At 66.8% G+C, this 24,531-nt stretch overlaps 3 protein-coding genes across 6 annotated transcripts; 1 reads left to right on the top strand and 2 right to left on the bottom strand.

Annotated features, from left to right (window-relative positions):
• Nucleotides 1-899: 899 nt before the first annotated feature.
• On the bottom strand, nucleotides 900-9,552 carry LOC106049501 (glutamate dehydrogenase 1, mitochondrial-like). Of its 3 annotated transcripts, none has more exons than XM_013201850.3 (12): nucleotides 9,289-9,552; nucleotides 7,995-8,075; nucleotides 7,513-7,568; nucleotides 6,955-7,018; nucleotides 6,229-6,323; nucleotides 5,826-6,005; nucleotides 3,961-4,098; nucleotides 3,667-3,804; nucleotides 2,879-2,959; nucleotides 2,155-2,370; nucleotides 1,766-1,828; nucleotides 900-1,157 (listed from the first exon to the last, which is right to left on the bottom strand). In XM_013201850.3, the coding sequence occupies exons 2-12, from the start codon at nucleotides 8,017-8,019 to the stop codon at nucleotides 1,041-1,043; spliced, it is 1,173 nt and encodes a 390-aa protein (XP_013057304.2). In that variant the 5' UTR covers nucleotides 8,020-8,075; nucleotides 9,289-9,552; the 3' UTR covers nucleotides 900-1,040. The 3 variants fall into 3 exon arrangements, with proteins under 3 accessions (XP_013057304.2, XP_047936415.1, XP_047936416.1); XM_048080458.2 differs by lacking the exon at nucleotides 9,289-9,552 and adding an exon at nucleotides 8,526-9,280; XM_048080459.2 differs by lacking the exon at nucleotides 9,289-9,552 and adding an exon at nucleotides 8,994-9,278.
• A 428-nt stretch (nucleotides 9,553-9,980) lies between these two features.
• Nucleotides 9,981-15,686, top strand: GPRIN1 (G protein regulated inducer of neurite outgrowth 1). 2 transcript variants are annotated; one of them, XM_048080460.2, is made up of 3 exons: nucleotides 9,981-11,089; nucleotides 12,634-12,728; nucleotides 12,905-15,686. In XM_048080460.2, the coding sequence occupies exon 3, from the start codon at nucleotides 12,934-12,936 to the stop codon at nucleotides 14,194-14,196; it is 1,263 nt and encodes a 420-aa protein (XP_047936417.2). In that variant the 5' UTR covers nucleotides 9,981-11,089; nucleotides 12,634-12,728; nucleotides 12,905-12,933; the 3' UTR covers nucleotides 14,197-15,686. The 2 variants fall into 2 exon arrangements, with proteins under 2 accessions (XP_047936417.2, XP_066833298.1); XM_066977197.1 differs by lacking the exon at nucleotides 9,981-11,089 and adding an exon at nucleotides 11,513-11,634.
• Nucleotides 15,680-24,341, bottom strand: CDHR2 (cadherin related family member 2). Its single transcript, XM_048080457.2, has 32 exons — nucleotides 24,236-24,341; nucleotides 23,935-24,042; nucleotides 23,592-23,657; nucleotides 23,375-23,514; nucleotides 23,183-23,236; nucleotides 22,954-23,043; nucleotides 22,397-22,486; nucleotides 22,011-22,133; nucleotides 21,792-21,935; nucleotides 21,639-21,714; nucleotides 21,385-21,491; nucleotides 21,065-21,292; nucleotides 20,821-20,976; nucleotides 20,465-20,632; nucleotides 20,179-20,240; nucleotides 19,853-20,093; nucleotides 19,509-19,745; nucleotides 19,257-19,326; nucleotides 18,564-19,172; nucleotides 18,272-18,343; nucleotides 17,989-18,038; nucleotides 17,739-17,881; nucleotides 17,496-17,598; nucleotides 17,328-17,416; nucleotides 17,164-17,238; nucleotides 16,997-17,074; nucleotides 16,857-16,917; nucleotides 16,638-16,762; nucleotides 16,444-16,557; nucleotides 16,250-16,327; nucleotides 16,084-16,144; nucleotides 15,680-15,904 (listed from the first exon to the last, which is right to left on the bottom strand). Exons 2-32 carry the CDS (start codon nucleotides 23,978-23,980, stop codon nucleotides 15,785-15,787), a joined length of 3,876 nt encoding a protein of 1,291 aa, XP_047936414.2. The 5' UTR covers nucleotides 23,981-24,042; nucleotides 24,236-24,341; the 3' UTR covers nucleotides 15,680-15,784.
• Between the last annotated feature and the right edge of the window lie 190 nt (nucleotides 24,342-24,531).

The raw sequence follows: 24,531 nt of genomic DNA, 5'->3' as shown, positions 1-24,531 counted from the left end.
TGCAGCGTGACCACTGCAGGGCAGGTTGCTGCCACACACCGCCCAGCACTGCCCACCGCAGCAGGACCTCCTGCGCCCACCCCAGGGGGCAATCCTTGGGCCTCCAGCTCCCACAGGGCAGGACCCCCAGCCCAGACTGGGTCCCCAGCCAGCCTTCAGCCCCTCGGCTGCAGCACAGGCAGTGGGGAGAGGCTGGGCTGAGTCTGCCCCTGCGCGTATTGTATGAAATTCCTCACCCGTGCTGGCTCACCAGCTTTGCCGGTGAGGAGCGAAGCTGCAGCAGTCAGCACAGGCACACAACAGGTCTGCTGACGCCTGCAGATCCCTGCCCTGGCTCCGATCCCCGTGTCTGCACCAGTTGCAGCAGTGCCTGCAGCACTCACCATGCACTGCTGGGCACGTTGTTAAACGGCCTGAGCTGGGGCTCTCCCCAGTGGGAGCAGGGCTGGCGCTGGTCCCACCCGCCTGGGAGCACAGTTTTGGGAGGGAAGCAGATACGGGCAGCAGCTGAAGGTGAGAGACTGCAGGGGGTCGTGGGACCCCCTGAGCTGTGTCCCCAGAGCCAGGCTGGGACTACTGCAGGACCAGCTCTGCTGCAGTGGGTCCCCAGGGAGCAGTGCTGCAGGGGTTCAGCCCTGTGGCAGAAGGAGGGCAACCTGTTTTAGCCCAGCTTTTTGGAAGAGCTCTCCTAGCCTGCCAAGAAGTCCTGTAGCATGCGGCAGAGCGGTCCCAGGAGGGCAGGAGAGCAGTGTGGCACGGGGGCAGCTGGGGCAAAGCCAGACATCCTGCTCTGACCAAGGAGACTGCAAAGGGGCTGGGGCAGAGCGGGTGTGGAGGGACGAATCCAGCCCGCAGCCTGCCCAGGAGAGCTGAGAGCCAGGCACCGTGCGGAGAACATAAACCACTCAAATAAACCATTTATAGAGACCGCGGCTTCCCCTCTGTGCACCAAGCGGTATCGGGGCACCTCTGCGCAGCAGACCTGTGTCCCTCCCCATGTGGCAGCCTGGCCCGTGCTGTGCAGCCCGGCGGGCGCCCTGTCAGTAGGTGAAGCCGGCCTCGTCGTACACGGTGAGCACCTTCTCCAGCGCGCACAGGTAGGCAGCGGTTCGCTGGTCCAGGCCCAGGTTGTACCTTGCAGCCGTGTTCATGATTTGCTGAAGAGAGAGGAGCTGTGAGGCTGGCATGTGCTGGAAAGATCTGGGGGCAAGGGGGAGGCAGAGAGGAGGGTGCCCACAGCGCCATGCACGCAGGGACTAAGCCAAAGCCACAGCAGCACCCGAAGGGAACGAGGCCACCTTCTGCGGATGACCAAGGGGGCTGGAGCTGTCTCCAGGTGGGTCTGGGTGCGCTAAACCACTGCTGCCCCCCAGTGCTCCACCTGGGGCAGCCCCTGCGCCCCTGGGTGCCCACAGCCCGCGCTGCTGAGCACGGCACAGGGCCACTGCCCCTAGGGGTGCCACGAGGCCTCCCCCAGCACTGCCAGCACCAGCCTGCGTGTCGGGGCCCGTCTAGGCAACCCTGGAAATGGGACCTGAAGGTTCAGGGGGACAGGGACCCAGGTGGTGCTCCCTCTGCGCCAGGAGCAGCAGGGGACTGCCGAGCAAGAGGCTTTACCCGAGCTGCGGACACAGCCAGCAGGGGAAGGGGAACCCAGGCCTTGTGCAGGCCCAGCGGGAGTGGTGCTGAGGGCGGGCACCCTGCTGGCACAGCACAGAGCCCCCGCAGCGAGGGCTGGGGTAAGGCCAGGAGCCCCAGGAGGTACCTTGGCTGACTGCTCCATGGTGTAGGCCAGTCCCGCATACACGATGTCCCGCTCTGAGGCACCCTGAGGGAGACAGCAAATTTATTTTGTGGGGCGGCTGGGCTGATTTATCAAACGCATCCCCACAGACCACCACGGGTCAGCACCCTCAGCTGGTACGGGGGGCTCTGTGCTGCAGGAGAAGCACAGCCCCACACGGTGGGACACCCTGTGCCCTGTCCCAGCTGTCCCGACACCGAGGGAAGGCAACTGCCCACCCAGCCGTCCACCCACAGCCGCACGGCACCGCGCACACCCCGTGTCCCACACCCTCGTGGGGGCAGCGGATAGGAGTGCCTGGGGCTGTGCAACCGGTGAGCCAGGACAGCCACCCCGCTGCAGGCACTTACGGACGCGCGGGCCTGGAGCTCGGGGGACGGGAGGATGGGGATCTCCCCTCTGGCCTTGCCGAAGCACCGCTCCAGGCTGTGCTGCACCGACTGCAGCAGGTAGCGGCTCGACTCCCACTCGTACTTGAAGCTGAGGCGGCCGTAGCTAACGTGGTTCAGGTTCTTCAGCCACTCGAAGAAGGACACAGTCACGCCACCGGCGTTCACGTACACGTCCTGCCAAGGGCAGCACACGCTCGTCATTTGCTGCCTAGGGTGACCCCGAGACCCAGGACTGATCTGGGGGTCCTTCCTCCTCTGCCTGCAGTCCCTCCCCACTCCTGCCCTCAGGGACAGCCCTGAGGTTACTGGGATGGCTGAATCCTAGGGCTGCAGTGTCTCTGACCAGGGACACCAGCTGCCCTGACACCCCATGCGATGTGGCAGTTTGCTGTTGGCCCAACATAACTGCAGGACCTGCTGGTGACAGCCAGGAGCCCTGGGGTCTGCCACCGCTTGCGGCCAAGAACCGGGAGGGTACAGAAGGGAAAGCAGCAAGCTGAGCTCCCCGGATTTGCTCGGGAGCTGGAGTAAGGCAGGAAACAACTGCGGCAGCACCATTAATGCTGCCTGATCTCAGACCCTGGCAGAGCCAGGCTGGATCCACATCAGTGCAGCCGACAAAACCCTGTGGCCCTGACAGCTGTGAGCCTGCCACCTCCCCGCGCGTTGGGGACGGACGTACCGGGATGACGAGGATGTTTCTTTGCAGGAATATGTCGTGTGCTGCGGGTGTAGTGGGGCCGTTGGCAGCTTCAACGATGATCTGAAAGCACAAGCAGAGCACAGGTGACATGGGACGGAAGAAATGAAAGGAGAAACCAGGCCTGGGCTGCTCTGTTATCCCCCCCCCCAGCTCACTTCTAGTGGCAGAGTTTTGAGTGCTCGCCTCCCCACTGAGGCTGTTCAGGGCCCGCAGACGCTCAGACCTCGTGTTTTGCAAGAGATGATTAAAGGTTCAGGCTGCAGAAGACCTTGGCCGTGACAAAGTCCCAGGTGCCAGCATGCCTTGTCCCTTTGGTCCCTAAAGCTCACGGTGAAGGGTGCAAGCTGCTTTCTGGAGCAGTTCCCTGCTTCATTCACTCTTATCTGCTGCCTCTGATTTTCAGTGCCCACACTGTAACACCCAGTACCTTCAAGGATATCATCTCCCCTGCCCTGGGGGAGGATGTGCTAAAGCAACAAAGACTGAGGATGCCAGCAGAGCCAGCCGAGGCCACTCGATGGTCCTTGCTCCTGCCAGCAAAGGGAAGGGCTTGGGCTTCCCTCTTCCCCTCAGTTACGTGACCTGCTACCTCTGCCTCCCTCTCTGTCCCTCTGGCACAGTGGGCACGTTGTCAGTGCGGTGACGTGACACCTCCCTGGGGTGCTGAGTGCCCAAACTGAAGGCACAGCTGGGCTGCTGCCACCTGCACACAGCAGGTCCCCGGGTGACACGGGGCCAGGGGAGCACACGGTGCGGGCACTCCGTACCTTTGCCTGCACCCGGGGCGCGTTCTCCCTCGTGAGCTGTTTCTCAATAGCGGCAGGGATGAGGATGTCGCAGGGCACCTCCAGGATGCTGCCCTCACAGGGCTCTGCTTTCGGGAAGCCAACTATGGTGCCGTGGCCCTGGAGCAAGAAGGAGAGCCCTGCTGGGCCCAGTCTGCCAGGGCTGAGCACTGCCCTCTGAGCTGGGCTCTGCAGGGGACGAGGGGCAGCCCCTGCTCCACGGACGCTTTGAGGATAAGCACCGACCGCCACCCTTTCAGAACAGGCTCAACTCACTCTCTCGTAGTCTTCTAGCTCCTTGGGGTTGATCCCACTGGGATTGTAAATGGCCCCATCCGTCTCCCCAACACAGATGCAGCGGGCTCCAAACTGGTGCAGGTACTTCATGGTGTGCAGCCCCACCTTGCCAAAGCCCTGCAGCAACACAGAGCAGCGACAGCTCGGGACAGAGGGAAGTCATGGGCCCCAACAGAGAACACTGGCCCACTGCTCTGGTAACGGGCCCCTCTCCGTGACCTTGAGCTGTGCAACAGAAACAGCATCCCTGATCTAGCAGTCCCTGGTGAGTGCCTTGGCTGGAGGTAGACAAGGAGCTGGCAGGACAGAGACCACCGTGGCTGGTTACAGGGTTGTACGAAGCAGACCCTGTGGGGCAGCAGCTTCCAGCTCAGCCTGTCTTTATCACCTCCAGAGCTCCTGGACGTGATGTTCCAAGCACAGCACGCTGTTCAGTTTCTACGAGCTGATCTCAATAGCAAACAGATGCAGTGAGAAACGCAGCCCTTTGTTGGGCACCACGCAGCGCCTAGGCACAATCTGAGCAATCCTCCGGCACCTCGCACTGAGGGGTGCTGCAGCACCCGCCTGGGGAAGGGCCTTGGTGGTGCCCGGTTCTCCTTATGGCAACAGACGATTTTGCACTGTCTGCCCCAAAGTGCTTGCCAGCTTGCTGCAGCTCTTGAAAACAACACTGCTTCCTAAGGCTGCAAGAACATCCCCCAAAGACAGCACCATTTCACACACAAGTAGCCCAGGACTTCATCCCTCTCATCCTCTGCCACATCAGCCAACAGAGAATGGGGGGAAAGGGCAGGGACGACCAAAGGCAGGGTGGTGGGCAGCAGCGCTGGGTGCAGCCTCCCCCCAGAGCCCCCTTCGCCATGGCAGGGAGCTGTGCTGGAGAGCGAGCATCCCGAGGAGAGCACCTTGCCACCAGGCAGCCCAGCTCCAGCGTGCCGGCTGCAGACAGGACTTTGGTGGCACGGTGCTTAGTTCATTTCTCCTTCCAAAGAGCACTGGGCTCAGCAGAAAATGTGGCCGGCCAAGCTGCAGGCAGAGCGGTGGTGGCTCAGCGGTGTCGGGGCAGCAGCGGCCGAGAGCAGCAGCTGCAGGAGATGCAGCAGGGGGAAGCACCTCACCGCGGCTGTGAGCAAGGCCTGGCTGCAGGGGAGGGAAGGCCCTTCCTGGGAGGAGAGGGGAAGAGGCTGGGCTGGCACCCTGAGGTCCCAGCTTGCTCCCAGACCCACAGAGCACCCCAAGAGATGGGGGCTGCACCCACAAGCTTTGCAGCAGGGAAAGTTGGAGCTCGGTCGGCTGGTGACAGGAACACGAAGCTCTCACGGGGACCAGCTCTTTCCACGCAGGCCGGCAGAGCTCCGTATCCTGTCTCCTGTCCTCTCTGCGGCTGCACAGACCAGGGCTTGTTGCAGCTCCCATTTATGTGTTGTTATAGTGGATGGCTATGGAGAAACGTTGGAAATGCCTGCACAGTGTGAGCAGCGCTGCCCCCCAAACCTCTGTATGCAGCTGGTCTGAAAAACTGCTCAAAGGCGCAAATTTGGCTATGCCGGCTGCCTTGGTGAGTTCCTCTGCTTGAAACCCTACAGAGGTCTTGTTTGCAGGAAGATCTGATGTGCAAAGCAGGGGTGGGCCAGCTCTGTGGGCCTGGTGCTGAACAGATCACCTGTAATGTGTCACCACCATGTGGAGGTGACACGCTAGGGGCTCAGGAGCCAGGGGCTCAGGAAATCATGTCCGGGCAGCGCTGCAGGAGCTGAGGCTGAAAGCTCTCCCAGGAAGAAGTGGCAGAAAGACACCAAAGAAGCGCCCTCCTCAGAGCTGTAGGTGGGCAGGGCACTCACCTGCAGCACGAAGGTCTTGCCGGGCAAGCCGGGGCTCATGCCGATGCAGTCCATGTAGTGCGCGTTGTTGATGTAGTTCTCGATGCCATGCAGCACCCCGCGCCCGGTGGCAGAGTGTCGCCCGTGGGCCCCTCCCTGGCTGATGGACTTCCCGGTGACACAGGCCAGGGCATTGATGTCCTGCGAGGCCGGGCAGGGAAGAGCAATGGTTAAGGTCTGCCCTGATCTGAGTCCTCTAGAGAAGCACCCTTAGCTAAATGTGCTTTCCCCAAGCCTTGGTGTCCCTCACCCAGCACTGAGCCTCAGCTAAAACTGCAGCAACTCCCTGGCAAGGTCCCCTGGGCACAAACCCTCGTGACACCCACGGCACCCTGGGCTCCAAACCAGCAGCGCTGGAGCTTACCCGGTACCCCAGCGTGTAGGTGTAGGTGTCAGCTATCCAGGACATCTCCCGTTCCCCGGTACTGACATCAGGGGCCAGCACGTCAATCCCAGGCCCTGTGGAGGAGGAAAATCTGTCAAATCTTGTCTTTGCAGTTCAATTCCTTTGCTCCAGCCATTGGCATATGTACGTATGGTTTGAACAGGCTGGTTGTGTTCCTGGGCACACCAAGGAATGCCCCGTCCAAAGCCTGGTGCTGCCCATGCACCAGCGTCTTCCCAGCCTCCCTCAGGGTTAGCATCTTCAGCTTTTGCAGGGTCTTTGCCACGTCCCTTCCCAACATTTTCAAGCAAACTGGGAACACAAAGGTGGTTGTTTTGTGACTAGCATCCGCTGAGCTCTCCATCACACATGGAGGCAGGAGAAACTCTCCCTCCTCCCCTTGTGTCCATGCAGGCCAGCAGGAACCAAGGGCAGTGCCCAGGCCACGCTGATCAGCAGCACCTACAGTGCAGCCTGGGCCTGCCGCTGTTGTGTTTGGTGCTGTGTGGGCCCTCCCTGCTCCGAATTCACAGCCAAGACAGAGAGGAGCAGTGAACTGACAGCAGAGCAGCAGGGCTGTGACCAGTGCTGACAGGCAGTGCCTGAGCAGCAGCTTCTATGCCCTGCCCAGCCGGGCGGTCGCTGTCTGCTCCGCTGCCTGCAAACCACTCACTTCTTACGGAACGGGGACAAAACCACTCTCACCTATAAATCCCTTCTTGGCCATCTCTATAGTGAAATGTCTCGTTATTTTCTCCAGCTCGTGTTCCTGTGCAAAAACATCAAAACGCTGTTGTTACTACAGGCCCCAAGAAAAATCAGGGAGCCAAGGTACAGCACCCAACAGCTCCCCTTCCCCGCCTGTACACAGCACACCCCGATGTCTGCAGGGGGATAATTCACAGCAGCTGAGGACCCTTGCTGTATCAGAAAAGAGATGTGTGAACTCGGGGTCCCTTTGACCCCTTCCCTCCCAGCCCCTTGCTGATTTGCACCTTCCCCCAGCACCGCAGCAGCACGGGAGCGTCCCTGCTCCGGAGTCTTTCAGCCGGTGTCTGTCTGCATGCACTGAACCGTAAATCAGAGTTCACCACCCCCGTCTCCCCCCAGAGCTGCTTTTCACAGTTGCTGGGTGAGTGTTACTCACTGCAAGCAGCTTCCCCCCGCTTGTCAGAGCGCATCACTGCGATACGGAGAGGAAGGGCTGTGCAAATGGAGCGTGAGTTACGGGCCGCCAGCAGGCGAAGGAGGAGGTGAACTCACCGAGTATTTCCTGGGATCGATCCTCACACCCGCCATGGCACCACCGAAAGGAACATCTGGAAAAGACCAGGTGAGGCAGCCAGATGTTCTCTACCTGCCCCCGACAAGCACGCACCCCCCTGCCATGCACAGCTCCCCCCTAACAGCCTGTGTGCAAGAAAACCGAAGCCGAGGCAGGATACGGACCCCGAGCCTGCCACAACCACCACCCGGCAGAGCTGAATCCATGACAACACGGAGCCTGTATGTGAGAAGCACAATGCCTGGCGCTCCCCGATGAACGCCGATGTCCCGGACGCCCAGCGGTGCATTCTGCAGCCGCAGCGAGCCTGGCCCTCGCACATCTGTGCCCAGAGGAACATCCTGCACGTCCAGAGCGCTTCTGATTTTCAAAGCACCTAACGAGCTTTTCTGACTCACTGTGCCATGGCCCCATCCCATGCCCAAGTCACCGCACGCTTTTACGTTCCTCTTGTACTTACCCACCACGGCACATTTGTATGTCATTAATGCAGCCAGGGCTTTTACTTCATCGACGCCGATTGAACTGCTGAAACGAACCCCTGGGAAAAGAGAGAGAAGAAGCGAAGAGTACCTGCCTTTTTTTACCACAAACGGCACAGAGGAAATGTAGGAAAGGCTTTGACTCTTCTGAAACAGCAGCATCCAGTCACAATAGGTGATCAGAAATCATTCAGCTGGGCTCGTTCCTCCAGACAACCACAGAATGGGAAACAATTTCCTAACCACCAGCCATCCTGCAGACATGGGACTGCTTCGGAGAGCACCTCTGGGAGGGGACAGGAGGTTGAGCCCCCTCGGGAACAACTGTGACCACTATAGGGCACATTTGGGGTGCGTTACGCCCTCGGTGAGCGCGTGGCATTTAGGATAGGGAGTCAAACGCATACGGGGATGGCCACGGGCCACACACTGACATCCGGAGGGGGCTGCAGGTGAGGTGAGCCAAAGCGTGGGGAGGACCTGTGGGGCGGAGGCCGCGGCGCCCTCACCCCCTTTGCACGGCAGGCGGTGCTGGCTGTGCTGCGCCCGCCAGCCCTGCACCACTTCCCAGGTGCCGCCGTCCCGGCGCAGGGGGAAGGCCACCTCCAGCACGTAGCTGCAGCGCCGGATGGTCTCCAGGAGGCCGCGCAGCCAGGGCAGCCCTCCCGGCCTCCCCGCCGCCGACTGCAGCGCCAGGCTGGCCGCTCGCCTGTAGAAAGTCTCCACCATGGCCAGCAGCCCGGGGGCGTCGGGGCTGCCCCCCGCCAGGCTCCCCTCACCCCGGCACTGCCCCGGCAGCACCCCGGTGCCGCCACGGCCCCGCAGCCTCCCCGCTGCCCTCAACATGGCTGCCACGCTGCCCTCAAAATGGCCGCCCTGCCGCCCCCAACATGGCCAGCCACGCGGCTGGGCCAGCCACGCGTGAGCGTCATGGAGCCGAGGCAGCGCCATTTTGAGGGCGCTCGGTGCTTTCGGACCTCCTGGGAGCATTCGTGCTGCCCCAAGGCATCTGTGGCTCTCCAGCCCCATAGCGTGTCCCGCCGGCCGGGATGCAGCCTGGCTGGGGAGGGGGGCTGCGTGCGGCCCCGTGCGTGTAGCCCAGGCTTGGTGGCGAGGACCCGGCACCGGGGGCACCCCCCGTCAGCCCCCCGGGGCTGTGGGTGCCGGGTGCGGGCTCGGCTGGCGTGGGCGCGCCTGGCGCGTTCACGTGGCGCTGCCCGTGCGCGCGTGGGAGGCAGGCCGCGGCGCGGAGGGAGGGGGCTGCCACGCTACCTGCGCCCGCGGCCCCCTCCCCGCGGGGAGGATGCGCTTTTCAGGCAGCTGCCTGGCTCCTCGCGAGCCGGGGAGCGCGGGAGTGCGTTGCCAAGGCAATGGGGACCATCTTACTCATCCTCCTCGCTATTGTTATCCTGCCAGCCCGGAGGTGCCCGGGTGGGGAGAGGAGGAGGAAGAAGGCAGCTGGCCGGGGAGGAAGGCTGGCTGCAGGGAGGGGAGAGGTGCACGCAAGCCCCCCACCATGACAGTAGGGCCGCCCCGTGGGGACACGGAGGGGCTGGGACACGAGGTGCTGATGGGGAAGGGGAGAGCAGGGGGGTCAAGGCAAGAGCAGGCAGGATGCGGCCCTACAGCCCCGTGGTCCTCTCCTCTGCCAGGACCTGATTCTGCCTGCAGTGTCCCTTGTCCTCCTTGTCCCCAGCCTGGGCTCAATCCCCCATGGGGCAGCAGAAACCCAGATGTAAACCCATAGCTGGGGTGCCCCTCACCCTACCCAGCTGTACGGGGGGGCAACTGGGACCAGTAGGTGCAGAACTGGGACCAGCACAGGCTGTGGGGCACAGCCCAGAGGTGGGGACAGCGTGTGGCTGTGGCCGTGCAAACGTCCAGCGGGCTGTGAGTGCGCCAGTTGTGCACCGCGTGTGACGAGCTGGTGCAACGCAGCCATCCAGGCAAGGTGCTGGCTGCTATGGGGTCTGGGATCGGGGGTCTGGGATCCCACAGCAGCGCAGACCCACTCGTGTCACTGCCCACAAGTGTGCCCCATCCGTCCCCTGGCTTTTTGGGGTGCCCGGCGGTGGCGTGGCAGTGCCCTGGGGAGGCGAGGCTGCGCTCTTTATTTTGATATCCTTCCTCCCTATTTTTAGCATTCGGGGTTTTGTTCCAGCCTCGCTGTTTACTGGAAGGAGCATTTCCACCGCCAACCTCCCCTGTCTCCAGGCAACCAGGTGTGCCAGCTCCCATCGCGCCGGCGCTGTGCCACCCTATAGATCTATAGGGCTGGGGGGGTAATGTTAACCCCAAGATGGGGAAACCCCAACTGAGGGTTTATGTTAACCCCCCGGCCCCAAGCTCCTGCCCCACAGACCAGTCCTCAGGATGCTCCATGGACCTGTTGCACCATCCTCTCCAAAGGGAGCCCGGTGGCACCCATGGGTGCCAGGATGGAGGAGAGGTGGCTGGAGCGGCACATGGGGCTGGGATGGGGCTGGTGGCTGTGGCTGTCCTTCCCTCGGCCCCCCCTGCTGTGGGGGGGACCACGGAGGGTGAACCGTGGGTTAGTCACGGTGGTCGGTGCCCCACATCGTGTGACGGTGCCCCCCACCACCCCCTGCCGTGGTGACACGGTGGGGGCTCACCGCATGTCCCTGTGCGTGGGGCAGTGCCCGTCCCCCAGCACGACATCCCCGGGGCAGGGAGGCGACGCCGACCCCGCAGGGTGCTGGGGGGCAGGCGGTACCCCCCGGGGGGGCCGTGAGCCCCCCGAGGCGAGGCGAGGCAAGCAGGCCGCCTTCCCCCCCGCAGCGCGAGCGGGAGTGCGTGGGAAGGAGTTAGACAAAGCCTGAGCCCGGGAGCAGAGGCAGCGCTGCCGGGAGGGAGACGGGGACGTTCTCCCCTCCCCGTCCTCCCCCGGGGCGAGGGGTGTGCGGGAGCCCTCCTCGTCCCCTCTGCGGTGGCAGCGGGGAGCCCCGGCGTCCCCGTCCCTCGGGCCGGTGGCCGCGGGGTGCAGCCAGCAGCGGGGCAATGCCGACGGCCCTGCCGTGATGTCCGGGAGCAAAGCGTCCATCTCCAGCACGAGGTAGGAAGGGGAAGGGGCTCCGTGTCGCTGTCACCCCCATCCCACCCCGGGGACGGTGCCACGGGGCTCGTGCCACGGACCCCCCGGCCAGGCCACGGTGCCGGCCACGTGCCCATAGCAGCGGGGCGCGTCGGGGTGGCACAGCCCTGGCGGTACCGGGGCGGCTGTGCCGGGCTGACCCCTACCCACATCCCGGGGTGTCGGGGGGCTGCGGCGGGGGTCCCCGGGGTTGGGGTCCGCTGACCGGGCAACGGGGTGGCGGCGATGGATGCTGGCCACGGTCCCCAACCGGGGATTTGGGGACAGCACCGGGGCGCTCGCCATCCCCGTTAACCCCCCAAAACCGCGGTCCCCCCCCGGCTCCGGAGCGGGGCGCGGCCCGGGGGTGCCGCTGCGGGCGGCGGGCGGGGGGGGAGCGGCCCGGGGCGCGGCACCGCCCCCGCCGCCGCCGCCGCCCCACGCATGCTCGCGGCCGCCGCCGCGCCGGAGCGGAGCGGAGCGGAGCGGGACGGGACGGGACCGGGCGGCAGCCGCCGCCGCTGCAGGTAACGGCGGCCCCGGGGCGCGCACGTGGCGGGGCGCCCCCCCCCCTCCGGTAACCGGGGGGGGGATGGGGGGGGGGGGGGGGGAGCGGCGGCACCGGGGCTGCGGCGGGGGCGGCTTTGTTCGGGGCTCGGCCGGGCGCGGCGGGGCCGCCGCGTGCACACGCGTGTCCGTGTCCGCGCGTGTCCGCGTGCCCCGGTGCGTGTGCCCGGCGCCGTGTGCCCGCGGGTGCGTGCCCGAGCCGGCGGGCGCGCGTGTGTGCGCACACGGGTGTTCGTGCCTGCGGGCGTGCACACGCGTGTGCCCCTGGGATGGGTGCGCCCCCCCCCCCCCCCCCTCCCCGCGACACGGCACCGACCCCCCCGCTGGGTGCTCGCAGCCCCCCTGGGTGCCCGCAGGGTGGGCTCAGGGTGCCCGGTACCCGCCCGGCCCCGAGGGGAGGTGCCACGGGGGGCAGTGGGGGGCTGCGTGGGGAGATGGGCACCACCGGGGTGTCAGGGGCACGGAGGGGGTGGTGGCGGCGTGGTGCCCGCTCCTGGTGGCACTGCCTCAGCTGCTGGGGTGCGGAGAGCTCGGGGCTTCCACGAGCCCTGTGGGGTGGGGCTGCCCCCGCGGGGGCTGGAGGGTGTTTGGGGCCGGTTGTGTGACACCGGCTGGTGTCCCCCCGGCGCCTGGCACACCCCGCGTGGCCTCGTGCCCATCCAGGTGGGGGTGCCGTGCACAGGGTGAGGGCGCGGGATGCCCAGCTGGCAACCCCTGCCCTGCCCGGGGCAAGGCTCTGACAGCCCCGAGCCCCACATCACGCTCTGCAGCCCCCCGGGCCCTCCTCTCACCTGCAAAGGGGAGGGGGCCGGTGGTGCCCCCAGGGCGCCTGGCACGCAGTGACTGCAGGCTGCCCGCGTGCATGGCCCAAACGGGTGCCCTCGCCCCACGCCGTGCCGAGCAGCCCCGGTGCTCTGCCGGGCACCGGCAGATGCTCTCGAGCTGCTCTCCCTCCGCAGGGTCTCCAGGCCACGTCCCCGCGGCCCCGGGAGCCGCAGCAGCACCTGAATCCCGCTCCTGGCTCGACCGCGCCGGGGGAAGGCTGGCTTTTGCGGTAAGAGGCTGCCACTGCTCTTCCCTTCCCCGGGGTGGGCGCTGAGCACCGCCGCGCACCCCGTGCCGGACCTGTTGGAGCAGGCGGTGTGGAAAGGAACAGTCGGCAACCGACTGTCCCCAGCCCGGGGGTCCGGGGTGAGTGCCCCGCTCACCGCCCCATCCCCTCTCTTGCAGGATTAGCATGGGAGAAGCCTTCCCCGGGCATGGGCAGCGCTAAGGAGCCCGAGGGCTTGCAGCTGCTGAGCCGCGAGGCCGAGGACGCCTGCGAGCCCGGCGCCGGCTCCGCGGGCTGCCCGTCGGTGGGTGAGCGCCTGCCCAGCTCCGGCTGCGCCGCGGGTGGCCGTGCCATGAGGAACTGCTGCGGGGCTGAGCCCGAGGCCCCGGGCCCGGCGGAGAAGGTGCCGGTGCCGACAGGACCGGCTGCTGGCACGCTCGGGAGCGCGGCGGGGAGCTGCGGGGCACCCGTCGGCACCGCCCTTGCCTGCGGTCCCACGGGCCCCAGCACCCCAAAGGAGAAAGCCGCCCCCGTGCCCCCCCTGCCCGAGCCCTGCCTCAAGGCGCCCAGCAAGGATGCGGGGAGCGCGCCGGCTCCGGCCAAGCACGTGGCGTTCCTGGAGCCGGCCACGGGAGCACCGGGGACCGGCAGCCCCCTGATGCCAAGCCAGGAGCAGCCCCAGGGCGGCACAGACACGTCCCCGGGCGCTGCCCCCCAAGCGGGGAGTGCTGAGGCTCCCAAGCCCCCCCAGGGAGGCACGGCCGCTCCCCCCGGCGGGGGTCAGGGCAGAGCCGAGGGGAGCGCGGACGCCGAGAGCAGCCAGCAGCCCCGGACAGCCAAGCTGCTGTGCGAGTCCTACTCGTTCGAGGTGACCCCGCCTCAGGATGCCGGGACGCAGGACATGGGGACGCAAGTGGACAGCCGAGCGTCCCTGGTGTCGGTGGCCCTGAGCCCCATGAGCCCCCCGGACGGGGCTGCCGCCTTCACCTTCCCCAAGAGAGAGCCGGGCTCCGCTGCCGCCCCGCACCCGGGGGCAGCGCCCTCCAAGAAGGACGCGGAGATGCAGGTGTCCATGCCCGTGGAGACCCGCTCGGTGGCCACTGGGCCCATGACGCCGGTGGCCAAGTCCCCGCAGGCCTCGTACCCCGAGGTACACGTGAAGGGGGCGGTGGAGGAGGCTCCGGAGCCCATCCGGGAGGTGAGCTGGGACGAGAAGGGGATGACGTGGGAGGTGTACGGGGCCTCCATGGAGGTGGAGGTGCTGGGCATGGCCATCCAGAAGCACCTGGAGAAGCAGATCGAGGAGCACGGGCGGCAGGTGGTGACGACCCCGCAGAGCACCCGCGCCAGCTCCGTCAAGGGAGCCCCCCGCAAAGGCGAGGCGAAGAGGCAGCCCAGCGTCTTTCGGGCTCTGCTGCAAAACGTCCGGCGGCCCCGGTGCTGCTCCCGCGCCGGCCCCGCCATGGAGTGAGCCGGTGCCCGCTCCGGCTGGATGGGGGGGACTCGGGGAGGGGACCCTGCCCCGCTGTCCCGAGATGCCTGCTGCCAGTGTGCAGGGCTCCCGGGGCGGGTGGCGACGGAGCGCTGCAGGCGGGGACGAAGCATCTCCTTCGCCGGGGGTCCCCCCGCCATTAGTGGCCGAGGACACGATGCTGGTGGCACCTCTCGGACGTGGCAGGGTCCCGCAGCGGGACACGGGCAGGTCGCTGCCGGCTCCCCCCAGCTCCAGCCCCGCACCGCGGGCAGCAGCGTCGCTGCCCGTGCTGGAGATGCTGCTGCATCACAGTGCCACCCGCCCCTGGCCGTGCCCACCCCAAAAAACGGATTTGCTGGAGGGACCGTGGGGCCAGCCACAACTGGGACACGGAGCCCGTGTGCTCGGGGCCACGGGCTGCTTGTCCCCGTCACTGTGGCTGGAGGCGCTCGGGGAGGTTGTCCCCATGGCCCCCCGCCCTCCTTGGCTGCGTCGGAGCACGGGGCACATCCTTGTCCCCGTCACAGCTGGCGGTGGGGACGGTGCCCGCCCTGATGCCGTGTCCGTCCTGCCTGCCCAGCCCCGCTGCCACGAGCAGGACCCCGGTGGGTGCCCGAGATGCCCCGGGTGTCCCTTTGTGGGTCCTCGGGCCCACTTGCTGCTCTCCCGGCCAGCAGCCAGGGCCATGCCAGCTGCAAAGCGCTGCCACTTTTTACCACTGGGTTTTTGCAGGGGTGGTGGGGATAGGGGGCTTTTACTGAACCGTGTTTGCATTTTTGGAGCTTTTTAAGAGACATTTTCAGCTGCGAGCCACCTCCTCCCCAGCGGCCTGCGGGGCCGTGGCTCTTTTGAAACACTTTTCCTACGTCCCTGCCGTGCTGGGAAGCTTTGGGAGCAAAGGGTCGGCGCACCGGGGGGGGCGAGCATCCCGCTGCCAGCAGCACCGCAGCGTCCCTGCTGCGCCGTGGGACCCAGCACCTCGTCCTCCCTCCAGCCCGGCCCCAGCAGAGGACTGGTCCCACAGGGCCCCAGGAGCTGGGCGAGCACCTGAGCTGCAGGAGGCTGCAACGGGGGCTGCTTGGGAGCCCCGTGCCCGTGCGGCATCCCCGCCTGTCCCCTGCCCTCCAGCCCTGCGCTGCAGCACACTGGTACTGCGGCTCGGTCCCCGACTTTCTTCTTTTTCCTCTTCATTTCTTTTTTTGTTGGGGGGTGGGGGGGAGGAAGGGGAGGGAGGACTAAACTTGTCAATTTGGGTGTTGGGTAATAAAACCTTGCAGAAAGCTGTGAGTGGGGCTGCAGGCACCTCTCCCCGGGGGGCTGTGGGGTGACGGGCAGCGGGGTGGCCCCGGGAAGGGTCCTGGTGGCACGAAGCTGTGCTGAGCCCCGCGGTGGCACTGGCCTCCCCTCCTGCCAGGAGAGGGGACCCTGCGCTGGCTGGCACCAGTGGGCAGCGCAGACAGAGGGGGTGGTGGCCACGGGACGCTGTCACCCACATGTGGCAGGTTTATTGCTGGCATCTGGACAGGATGTCGCTGGAGCAGCTGCCAGAGTCCTGCTCTGGCCCCTCTGGCCCCCAGGTGCCCGCTCACAAGTCTGTGGTGTTGAAGGTGCTGTTGACGAATGCTACTTTGGTGGGCTCCTTCGTGTTCAGGGCGGCCACCAGCACCTTGTCCTCAGTGGGGTCCGTGGGATGTGATTTGCCCAGCTGCAGGAGGGGAGGGTGGTCAGGGGCTGGGGACAGGGACAAAGACAAGGACGCCGACACCCCCACCCCTCCCCAGAGCTGCCAGGGCAATGGCAAGAAGGGGACACGAGGGCTCCAGCAGCCCCTGTGCCACAGCAGAGGGGCCGGGCAGAGGGGACACGGGACTCCCCGCCGGGTACCTTGGTCTTGAGGTTGTTATCCTTGGGCGAATCTACTTTGTTTTCATCCAGGGAATTCACACTGTGGAGAGGGGAGGGCGTGGGTTAAGGGATGGCCAAGGCACCGGTGGTGTGGGGACACAGGGTGACAGCCCCATGGCCTTCAGGGCTTGTCCAGAGAGCTCACCTGGCCAGGGAGCTGGTGTCCTCGTGGAAGCCCAGGTCGTGGGACAGGTCCATAGGGAGGTTCAGCATGGGGTTGGCCCTGGCCGAGGACGGGAGGCAGGTGAGTGACCGGCCCTGGCACCGCAGGACCAGCCGCGTCCCCTGGGCGGCAGGGACGTGTCGGGGCTCTCCCCACAGCAGGGCGCCCACGCTCACCCCTCAGCGTTGTACTGGTTGGTCCCGGGGATGCCCGCTCCCTGCTGCGCCACGGCGGGGCTGAGCGTCGTGGCCGCCTTCAGCGCCTTCATCGAGTTCAGCTTCCTCTTGTAGCTGCGGGGCGCGGGGACGGGGCGGGTGAGGGGGGTGAGGGCTGGGGTGGGGACGGGGACACGGGGTGGGGTGCGTGGTACCTCCTGGTGGTGAAAACCAAGACCAGGGTCATGATGAGGATGAAGAGGACCAGGAACGCCGCCAGCCCCGCGATGATGCCGATCATCTGCGTCTCCTTGCTGGGCTCCGTCACCTCCCCGGGGCCCTGGAGCAGAGCAGGCGTGAGCAGGCCTGGGGACCCCCAGGCGCCCCCGGGGGCCGGCGCCCTCTCCCCGTGCCCCTTGCCCAGCCCCACTCACGATGACGGCCAGGCCCAGCTTCACCAGGGCGGCCAGGAGCTGCGGGTCACTCTGTATCCTCCTGCCAAGGGGAGCAGAGCCGGGGGTGAGCGGCCGTGCAGGCAGCAGTGCCCACGCACGTTCCCCTCCCCGGCACGCACCTAATCAGATCACTGACGTCCAGGGCGGTGCCATCGCTGTAGACGAAGTACGCCTCCATCACCGACTTGACCTGCGCCCTGCAGGGACAGAAGTGCGGGGTGAGCGCGGAACGGGGTGCTGTGTCCTCACCTCAGGCAGCGCCACCGCCCCTCCGCGCCCCACTCACCGGGTGGCACGGCTGTCCTCGGCGCTGTAGATGCCCACCACGTAAACCGCGGCCTTGGTGGCGAGGGTCAGGGTCCTGGAAGGGGGGAAGGGGCTGGGTGCCTGCACGGGAAGCGGCCGGAGCCCCTGCAGCCCACCGGCCGCCCCAGCCCCACCAGCCCTTACGCTTTGATCTCTTCCAAGTTGCTCTGCACTTCCTCCACTGATGTCACAAACTGGAGGCGAATGCGGTAGCTCTGGTCCACTGTGAAGATCTGCGTGGGGACAGCGGGGGTGAGCGGGGCTGGGCAGGGCGCGGGGCATCCACGGGCAGGGGATGGGGGTGACACTCACGTTCAGCACGGTCTGTGCCGTGTGTTGCGGTGCCGCGCCGTCCTGAGCCATCACCGTCACCTGGTACTGCCCCTTCAGCGTGCTGTCGAGGTTGCTGGCCACCCTGGGGGGACGGGAACATCGGTGATCCCACAGGGCTGCACCAGGAGGGGGCCGAGTCCCTTCGTCCCTGCCCGTGCCAATGCCGTGCAGGGACGGCCACGGCCACTGCCACACAGCCCCAGCCCAGCCCCACGGCCTTACTGGATGCTCCCGATGTAGTTGTTCTGCTCGACCGTGGTCACCACCTTGAAGAGGTTCTCCAAGGTCCGATTGTTCCCACTGACTTCCACTTTGAAGATGGAGAAAGTGATGGTTCCTCCGAGCCCCGAGTCGACATCCGTGGCCTGCAGGGACAAAGCGGGGCAGGAGCACCGATGGGCATGGCTCACCCCCTGCCCGCCGTGGGGACGGGCAAGCCCAGCTCCCCAGGAGTGCGCGCACAGCTCCTCACCCTCACGGTAGCCACTTGCAGGTCCACAGGAGAGATCTCGGGGACAACCACTGCGGGGGACAGACAGATGGACAGCGTGGTCATGCCGCTGCGCAGCCAGGCGTGCTGCAGCCCCCGAACACCCAGGGCTCAGCAGCGCAGGCGGAGCCACGAGCACCCTGTGCTGCCCTCCCTGGAGGGCACCGGGTGACCGCGGCCCGGACCCCGCACCGCTCGCAGCCCTGGCTGAGCTGGGGAGCCGGGCAGCACAGGATGGGTGCTGCGTCCCAGCCGTGCTGCTCACCGAAGGTCCCAGAGACAGGCAGGAAGACCGGTGCGTTGTCGTTTATGTCCTTGATCTTGATCGTCAGGGTTCCTGCCAAAGTCCCAAAGGCACTGGTCACCCTGCTCTGCATCCCCTGGTAGCCCCGTCCTCCAGCAGGCTCAGGTCCCCGTGGCAGGGACCAGAGGGACGGGGACATCCTCCCTCCATCTCCAACTGGGCCAGCTCCTCTAGGGGGGCAGGAGCTGCAGGTCCCACCTCCCTCCCTGCCCCGGTCCCAGCGGATGGCACGAGGTGCGGGTGCTCTCCGTACCGTTCTTGCTGTAGCGGTCGCCCTTCTCAGTGTAGAGGTCTTCAGCCCGCAGCGTCAGCTTCACCGTGTCACACAGCTCGAAGTCGATCTCCGAGCTGTTGACCAGCACCGAGCCGTTGGGCAGCAGCACGAACCAGTCCCAGCACACGTCCCCGGCACTTGTCGAATCCTTAAGGCAGGTGACCTGCAGCTTCTCGATGACCAGCGAGTGGTTGGTGTCGGGGTCGGCGGCGCCCACGGTGTAGACCAGCCCCTGCTGCGTGCCGTTCTCGCTCACGGTCACGTTCTGCGAGGCCGGCACGATGGAGGGCGGCTCGTCGTTGACGTCTAGGATGTGGACCACCACCGGCACGCTGGCGTCCCTGATGCTGTCTGTGGCTGTGTTCTCTGCCAGCACCACCAGGGAGAAGCTCTTCTGCTGCAGGGTGTCGTAGTCCATGGTCGTGTCGGGGTCCAGGGACAGCTGCCCGCTGTAGTTGCCCGGCCCCAGCTTGTAGGAGCGGATCAAGAAGTTGCTGGAGCCGCTGCCGCTCTGCAGCCGGAAGGAGATGCGGAAATTGATCTCCGTCTTGTCGGCGTCTGTGGCCACCACGCTACCCACGAAGGAATCTGCAGACAGACGGACGCTCAGTGCCCAGTGGGTGCTGACCCCAGGCCACCGTTTGTCCCGCAGCCTGCCCCCACAGCGTCTACCTGCAGAGCTTTCAAAGATGGAGAACTCGTAGGACTGCTCGAGGAACACGGGCGTGTTGTCGTTGATGTCCTGCGGGAGGTGAAGCCCCTGAGTGCCACCATCCAAGGAGGTGTGGGGGGGTCTGGCACAAGGCGAGGGGCAGGAGCACGGACAGGAGCCCTCTTCTGCCTCTCTGCATCAACTGGGGACACGGTGCCACGGCCGGGTGCCACCTCTGCACCCGCCCCCACCCTGCTGCGCCCAGGGCTCACCCCCACAGTGATGGTGACGTTGACCAGGGTGCTGAGCGGTGGCACCCCGTGGTCGTACACCTCCACCGTCACCACCAGCTGCCCGTCCTTGTCGTCCAGCGCCTCGCGGTCCAGCGGCTCCGTGTTGTGCATCTGCCCCGTGGTCTCGTTGATGGTGAAGTTGTTGCTGAACAGCCCTGGCAGGATCCTGAAGCCCAGCTTGCTGTTGGGGGTGCCGGCCTCGTCGTTGTCGATGGCCTGAAAAGAGAGCACCGGGGGGGCTGGAATAGGGCTGCCCCCCCCTCGGGACGGTCCCTGGCTCCTTTCTGACAGCCCTGGGGTTGTCCTCTCCGGCCGGCACCTACCTTGATCTGCGTGCTGACGTTCTGCCCCTCTTCCACAGAGATGAAGTAGGAGCCGGTGACGATGGGCGCGTTGTCATTCTCGTCCAGCACGGAGATCTCCAGCAGCGCGGTGCTCACCATGCCGCCCCCGTCCTTGGCCTGGATGTTGGCGTAGTAGATGGAGCGAGTCTCCCGGTCCAGCGAGGCCCCCGTTGCCACCAGCACCGCCCCGCTCGTGGCGTTCACCGTGAAGGTTTCGTGGCTGCGGCACACACGGACCCATCACCGGGGCTCCGGCCCCGGGCAGGCAGCACCCCACAGACCCCCCCGGCTGCACCCCCACGTACATAGTCTCCGGGAGCAGCTGGTAGGTGATCTGGCCGTAGGCACCGCTGTCCGGATCGTAAGCCTGAACGAGAGGAGGAAGCATCACGAGAATCTCCATCAGCCCCCGGGGTGGTGAGGGGCCTGCGGCACTGGCTGTGGGCAGTGAGCACCCCAAAAATGCAGCCCGGAGGGGTGCAGGGTCCCCCACCCTGCCGCCACCTTCTCCCCACACCAAAGTCCCTGCCGGTGACCTGCACCTGCAGCGCCCTGCCCGGGGGCCGCGCTGTGCCCTGCCCGGTGCCTGACCGTGATGTTTGGGGCGATGACGGTGCCCTCGGGGCTGTTCTCCATCACGTTCAGGCTGTATATGCTCTGCGGGAACTCGGGGAAGTGGTCGTTGGTGTCGATGAGGTCGATGGTCACGGTGGCCACGGAGCAGCAGTTCGCGGGGTTCCCCGTATCGTTAGCGATGAGCTGCGGGGTGGAGAAGCGACAGTGTCTCGTGTGGGTCCCCGGGCACGTCACCCAGCCCCCCCGTCACGCCGGCCCAGCTCCCCTGAACCAAACAAGCTGCCGGGGCGAAGCCTGCAGGGAAGGGCCGTGTCCCTGCTGTCCCCTCCACGTGCAGGGCGCGAGGGCCGTCCCTTGGCAGCCGGTCCCACCTGCACCACCATGACGTGGCTGATCTCGTAGTCCACCGCAGACGGGTTTTGCACGAGGATCTGGACCTCCCCCGTGCCCACGATCCTCGTGGGGGACACGGTGAAGGCGCTGGCGCCGCCGCCCTGCAGGTACAGCTCGAAAGTGCTGTTGATGCCCTGCGGGGAGAGAGGCCTGGGGTGAGGGCGGCGGGGCAGCTGGGGCAGGGACCCGCAGCCCGGCCCGGCCCCGGGGGCAGGCTGCCACCTTGTCGGGGTCGTGGGCGACGATGCTGAGGTTGGACACAGGCACTTTGGAGGAGGAGTGCTCGATGATGCTGCCCGTGAAGTTGCTCTGGCTCTCGGTGAAGTTGCAGCTGGGGAGGGAGCACTGGTAGAACTCGGGCTTGTTGTCGTTGACGTCGATCACCAAGATCGTCACCAGCGTGCTGGCCTGGGCCACCATGCCGTGGATGTCCAGGTTCTTCTCACGCGCCTGGGCAGGAGGAGGAGGAGGAGGAGGCAGCGGGGTCAGGCGGTGCCGAGGCGAGGCAGAGGAGGGGGCTTTCCCCGCTGCCCCCCACTCACCTGGACTTCCAGCAGCACCTCCTCGCTTGGCAGCTGCTCGCGGTCCAGCCACCCGCTGACGGTGATGATGCCCGTGGTCGTGTTGATGGCGAAGGGGACGCTGGCGTCTGGGGCGTGGGGACAGAGGGAACAAGCTGCAGCCAGCGGGGAGGCAAACCCGGCCCTGGGCCTCCACCGGGGCGCTCCCCAGGGTGCTGGGCGGTCCCCAGGGTGCTCCCCGCCGCGCCACCCGCCCCTGCCCCAGCCTCGCTCACTGGTGATGCTGTAGAAGATCTCATCGTTCACCCCCGTGTCCCTGTCCATGGCGGTGACGGTCAGCACGGTGACACCCTGCGGGGACAGGGAGGTCAGGGCAGGACGTGGGGACAGCCCCAGCCCCACGCCGCCGGGGCGGGCGGGATCCTCACCAGCGGGCAGTTCTCGGGCACGGAGCCGGAGTAGGGCTCGTTGAGGAACCGCGGGTTCAGGTTGGGCAGGTCGAGGACGGTGATGGAGAGGTAGGTGGTGCTGTTCTGGACGACCATCACCCCGTGCAGCAGCCCCCCGCCGTCCTGGGGGCAGAGGGCCCGTTAGTCCCCCCGCAGCCCTCCCCGCCGCCCCCGCGCCCCGGCCACGCTGCCCCCCACCTTGGCGAGGATCTTCAGCTGGTAGAAGGTGTTGGTGGCGTAGTCCAGCGAGCCGTTGAGCACCATGCTGCCGTTGGGCAGGATGTAGAAGAGCCAGAAATTCTTCGCGTTGTCCGGGATCACCTGGGTGGGGGACACTGCCCCGCGTCAGGGAGCAGCAGAGGGGCGCCCGCGGGGGGGGGGGGGTGCTCAGCACCCACCCTTCTGCCAGGCTTGGCCCATAGGGACCCCCCCTTGGTGTCCCACGGGGTCTTCACAGTGGGGCAGAGCAATTGCTGGGGGGGGGTCCTGGGACCCCAAGCCCCCTCCCGGCCCCGCAGGCCCCATCAAGCAGACCCCCCCAGGAGGACGGTGTCAGGGTGCCAGTGCCCAGGCGCGGTGCTCACCTCCAGGATGCTGTAGCTGACTTTGGCTGAGTTCCCCGTGTCGGCGTCGGTGGCGGAAACGGTGTAGATGATGCTGCCTGCCATCATGTTCTGGGCACCCAGACGAGCGGTGGGGGGTCACGCAGGACGGCAGGGCTGGGTGCTGAGCCCTGACCCCCGCCGGCCCCATTTTGGGGCGCCCCGACCCGACAGCCCCGATGAGCTCTGCCCTTGCTCGGGCTGCCTTCCACCCGCCTCCCTGCCCCGGGGGCTCCCCGGGAGCTGCACCCCGATGCTGGGGGTGCTGGAGGGGGTCGGGCTCAGCCCCACACACCCCGAGCCGGCGTCACGCCGCCTGAGGCTGAGCGGCACCTGGGCACTCCCTGACGGCGAGGGCAGAGTCCCAGCCTGCGCTGGCACAGAGCTGTCTGCCGGGAGCAGCTCGCCGGGAACACCGTCACCGTGGGGCCAGGCATGCCGTCACCGTCACCGCACGGCTGGGCACGCCCACGCTGCGGAGCCACCCATCATCACCCCTGCGCCACCGCCCGCGGGGCTGCGAGGTGCCCGGGAGGTACCTCGGGGATGGAGGTTTCGTATGGCAGGCCCTTGAAGACCGGGGCGTTGTCGTTGCGGTCCTCCACGATGACCGTCAGCTTTTTGGAGACCTGCCGGGGGCAGGGGAGGGGGAGGGACGCGGTGTCCAGCGGAGCTCTGGAGCCAGCCAGCATCACCCCCGGGGGGTCACGCGTGGCCCCGCAGAGCCCGCTGCCCCCTCCCGTCCCCCAGCCCATGCCCAGCACTCGCCTCGTCGTTGACGCCGTCGTTCACCGTGACGGTGATGGTGAGCCTGGCCTGGGACTGGGAACACAAGGCAGGGCTCGGTCAGGGCCATCAGAGATCGATCCTGGGACACCGGGGGCTCTGCCTCCCACCCCCACCACCCCGTCCCCCTGAGCGGGGCAGCGCCAGGCGGAGCAGCACGCTCCGTGCCCTCACCTCCCGGTCCAAGAGGTTCCTCAGGGTCACTACTCCCGTGTCTTTGTCGACGTTGAAGTAGAAGGCATCCGCGTCGCGGATGGTGTAGGTGAGCGGGTCCCCATCGTAGTCAATGGCTAACAGCTGGAAAGCGACTTCGCCTGGGGACGAGGGCAGCGTCAGCCCTGGCCGGCCGCTCCCCCCGGCCCCCCCAGCCTCCCCGAGGCCGCCCGCTCACCTATCTGCAGGTCCTCGGGCACGTACACGATGGTCATGTTGAGGAAGGGGGGCGTGTTGCCTGAAGCTACAAGGAGGACGTGAGCTGAGCGCGGGGGAACCCAGCTCCCCCCCCTCCCCACCAGCAGCAGCCCCCTGCCCACCCTGGTTGCCACCCCCCCCCCAGCCCTGCCCCGCGGTGCCACCACCGCCACCGGGGCTCCGAGGGGGTGCCCACGGGGTGGGCAGCAATCCTGGGGGGGGGGTCTCGGCTGCCCCCAGGGAAACGGGATCGCACAGCGGGGAGCTGGAAGCGGCTCCAGTGCCTCCCCGCAGCCCGTGCCCGCACCGAACAAAGTCCTCACCCGCTGCCAGGAGGAACGGGAGCAGCAGCAGCGAGGGCTGCGCCATCCTGCCAGGAGCCCGCGGCGCTCGGCGCAGAACCTGGGGCACGTCCCGGTGGCAGCTCCCACCTGGGAGAGACTGCGATGGGGTCTGCGCTCCCCCGGGAGCCTGGGGACAGGCTCCGTGGGGACACGGCGCCGGGGGGGGGGACGGGGTTGTCCTCCGGGTGCTGGCGACCACGGGGGTGTCCGGGGACCCCCGGACCCGCTGACGGACCCCCACCCGCTGCAGCGCGTCGCCCCGGGGGCCGGCATCCCTTACCTGCGGCGCCTCGCTGGGGATGCTGCGGGCAGGCTGCGCTCCGCCTGCACCCTGACACCACCGGAGAACTTTGCCTCCTGCTGTACCCAAGTTCATCAATGATTAACTGCAATTAAGGGGTGAGAAATCCCTTTCGCTCCTTCCTTCTCCCTGGTACTCGTCACCGCCGCCCGGCTCCCACCCAGCCCCACGCTCGCTCCCCGCCGCAGCCCCTGGGGACCCCACAACTCGACCACCCCAACCCGCGCCCCAAGGACTCCAGCTCCCTGGAGCGGGGCAGAGCCTGAGGGGGCGCA

This window comes from Anser cygnoides, chromosome 14 (assembly GCF_040182565.1).
Source record: "Anser cygnoides isolate HZ-2024a breed goose chromosome 14, Taihu_goose_T2T_genome, whole genome shotgun sequence".
Classification (NCBI taxonomy): domain Eukaryota; kingdom Metazoa; phylum Chordata; class Aves; order Anseriformes; family Anatidae; genus Anser; species Anser cygnoides.
This window is presented reverse-complemented; position numbering and strand designations above follow the sequence as displayed.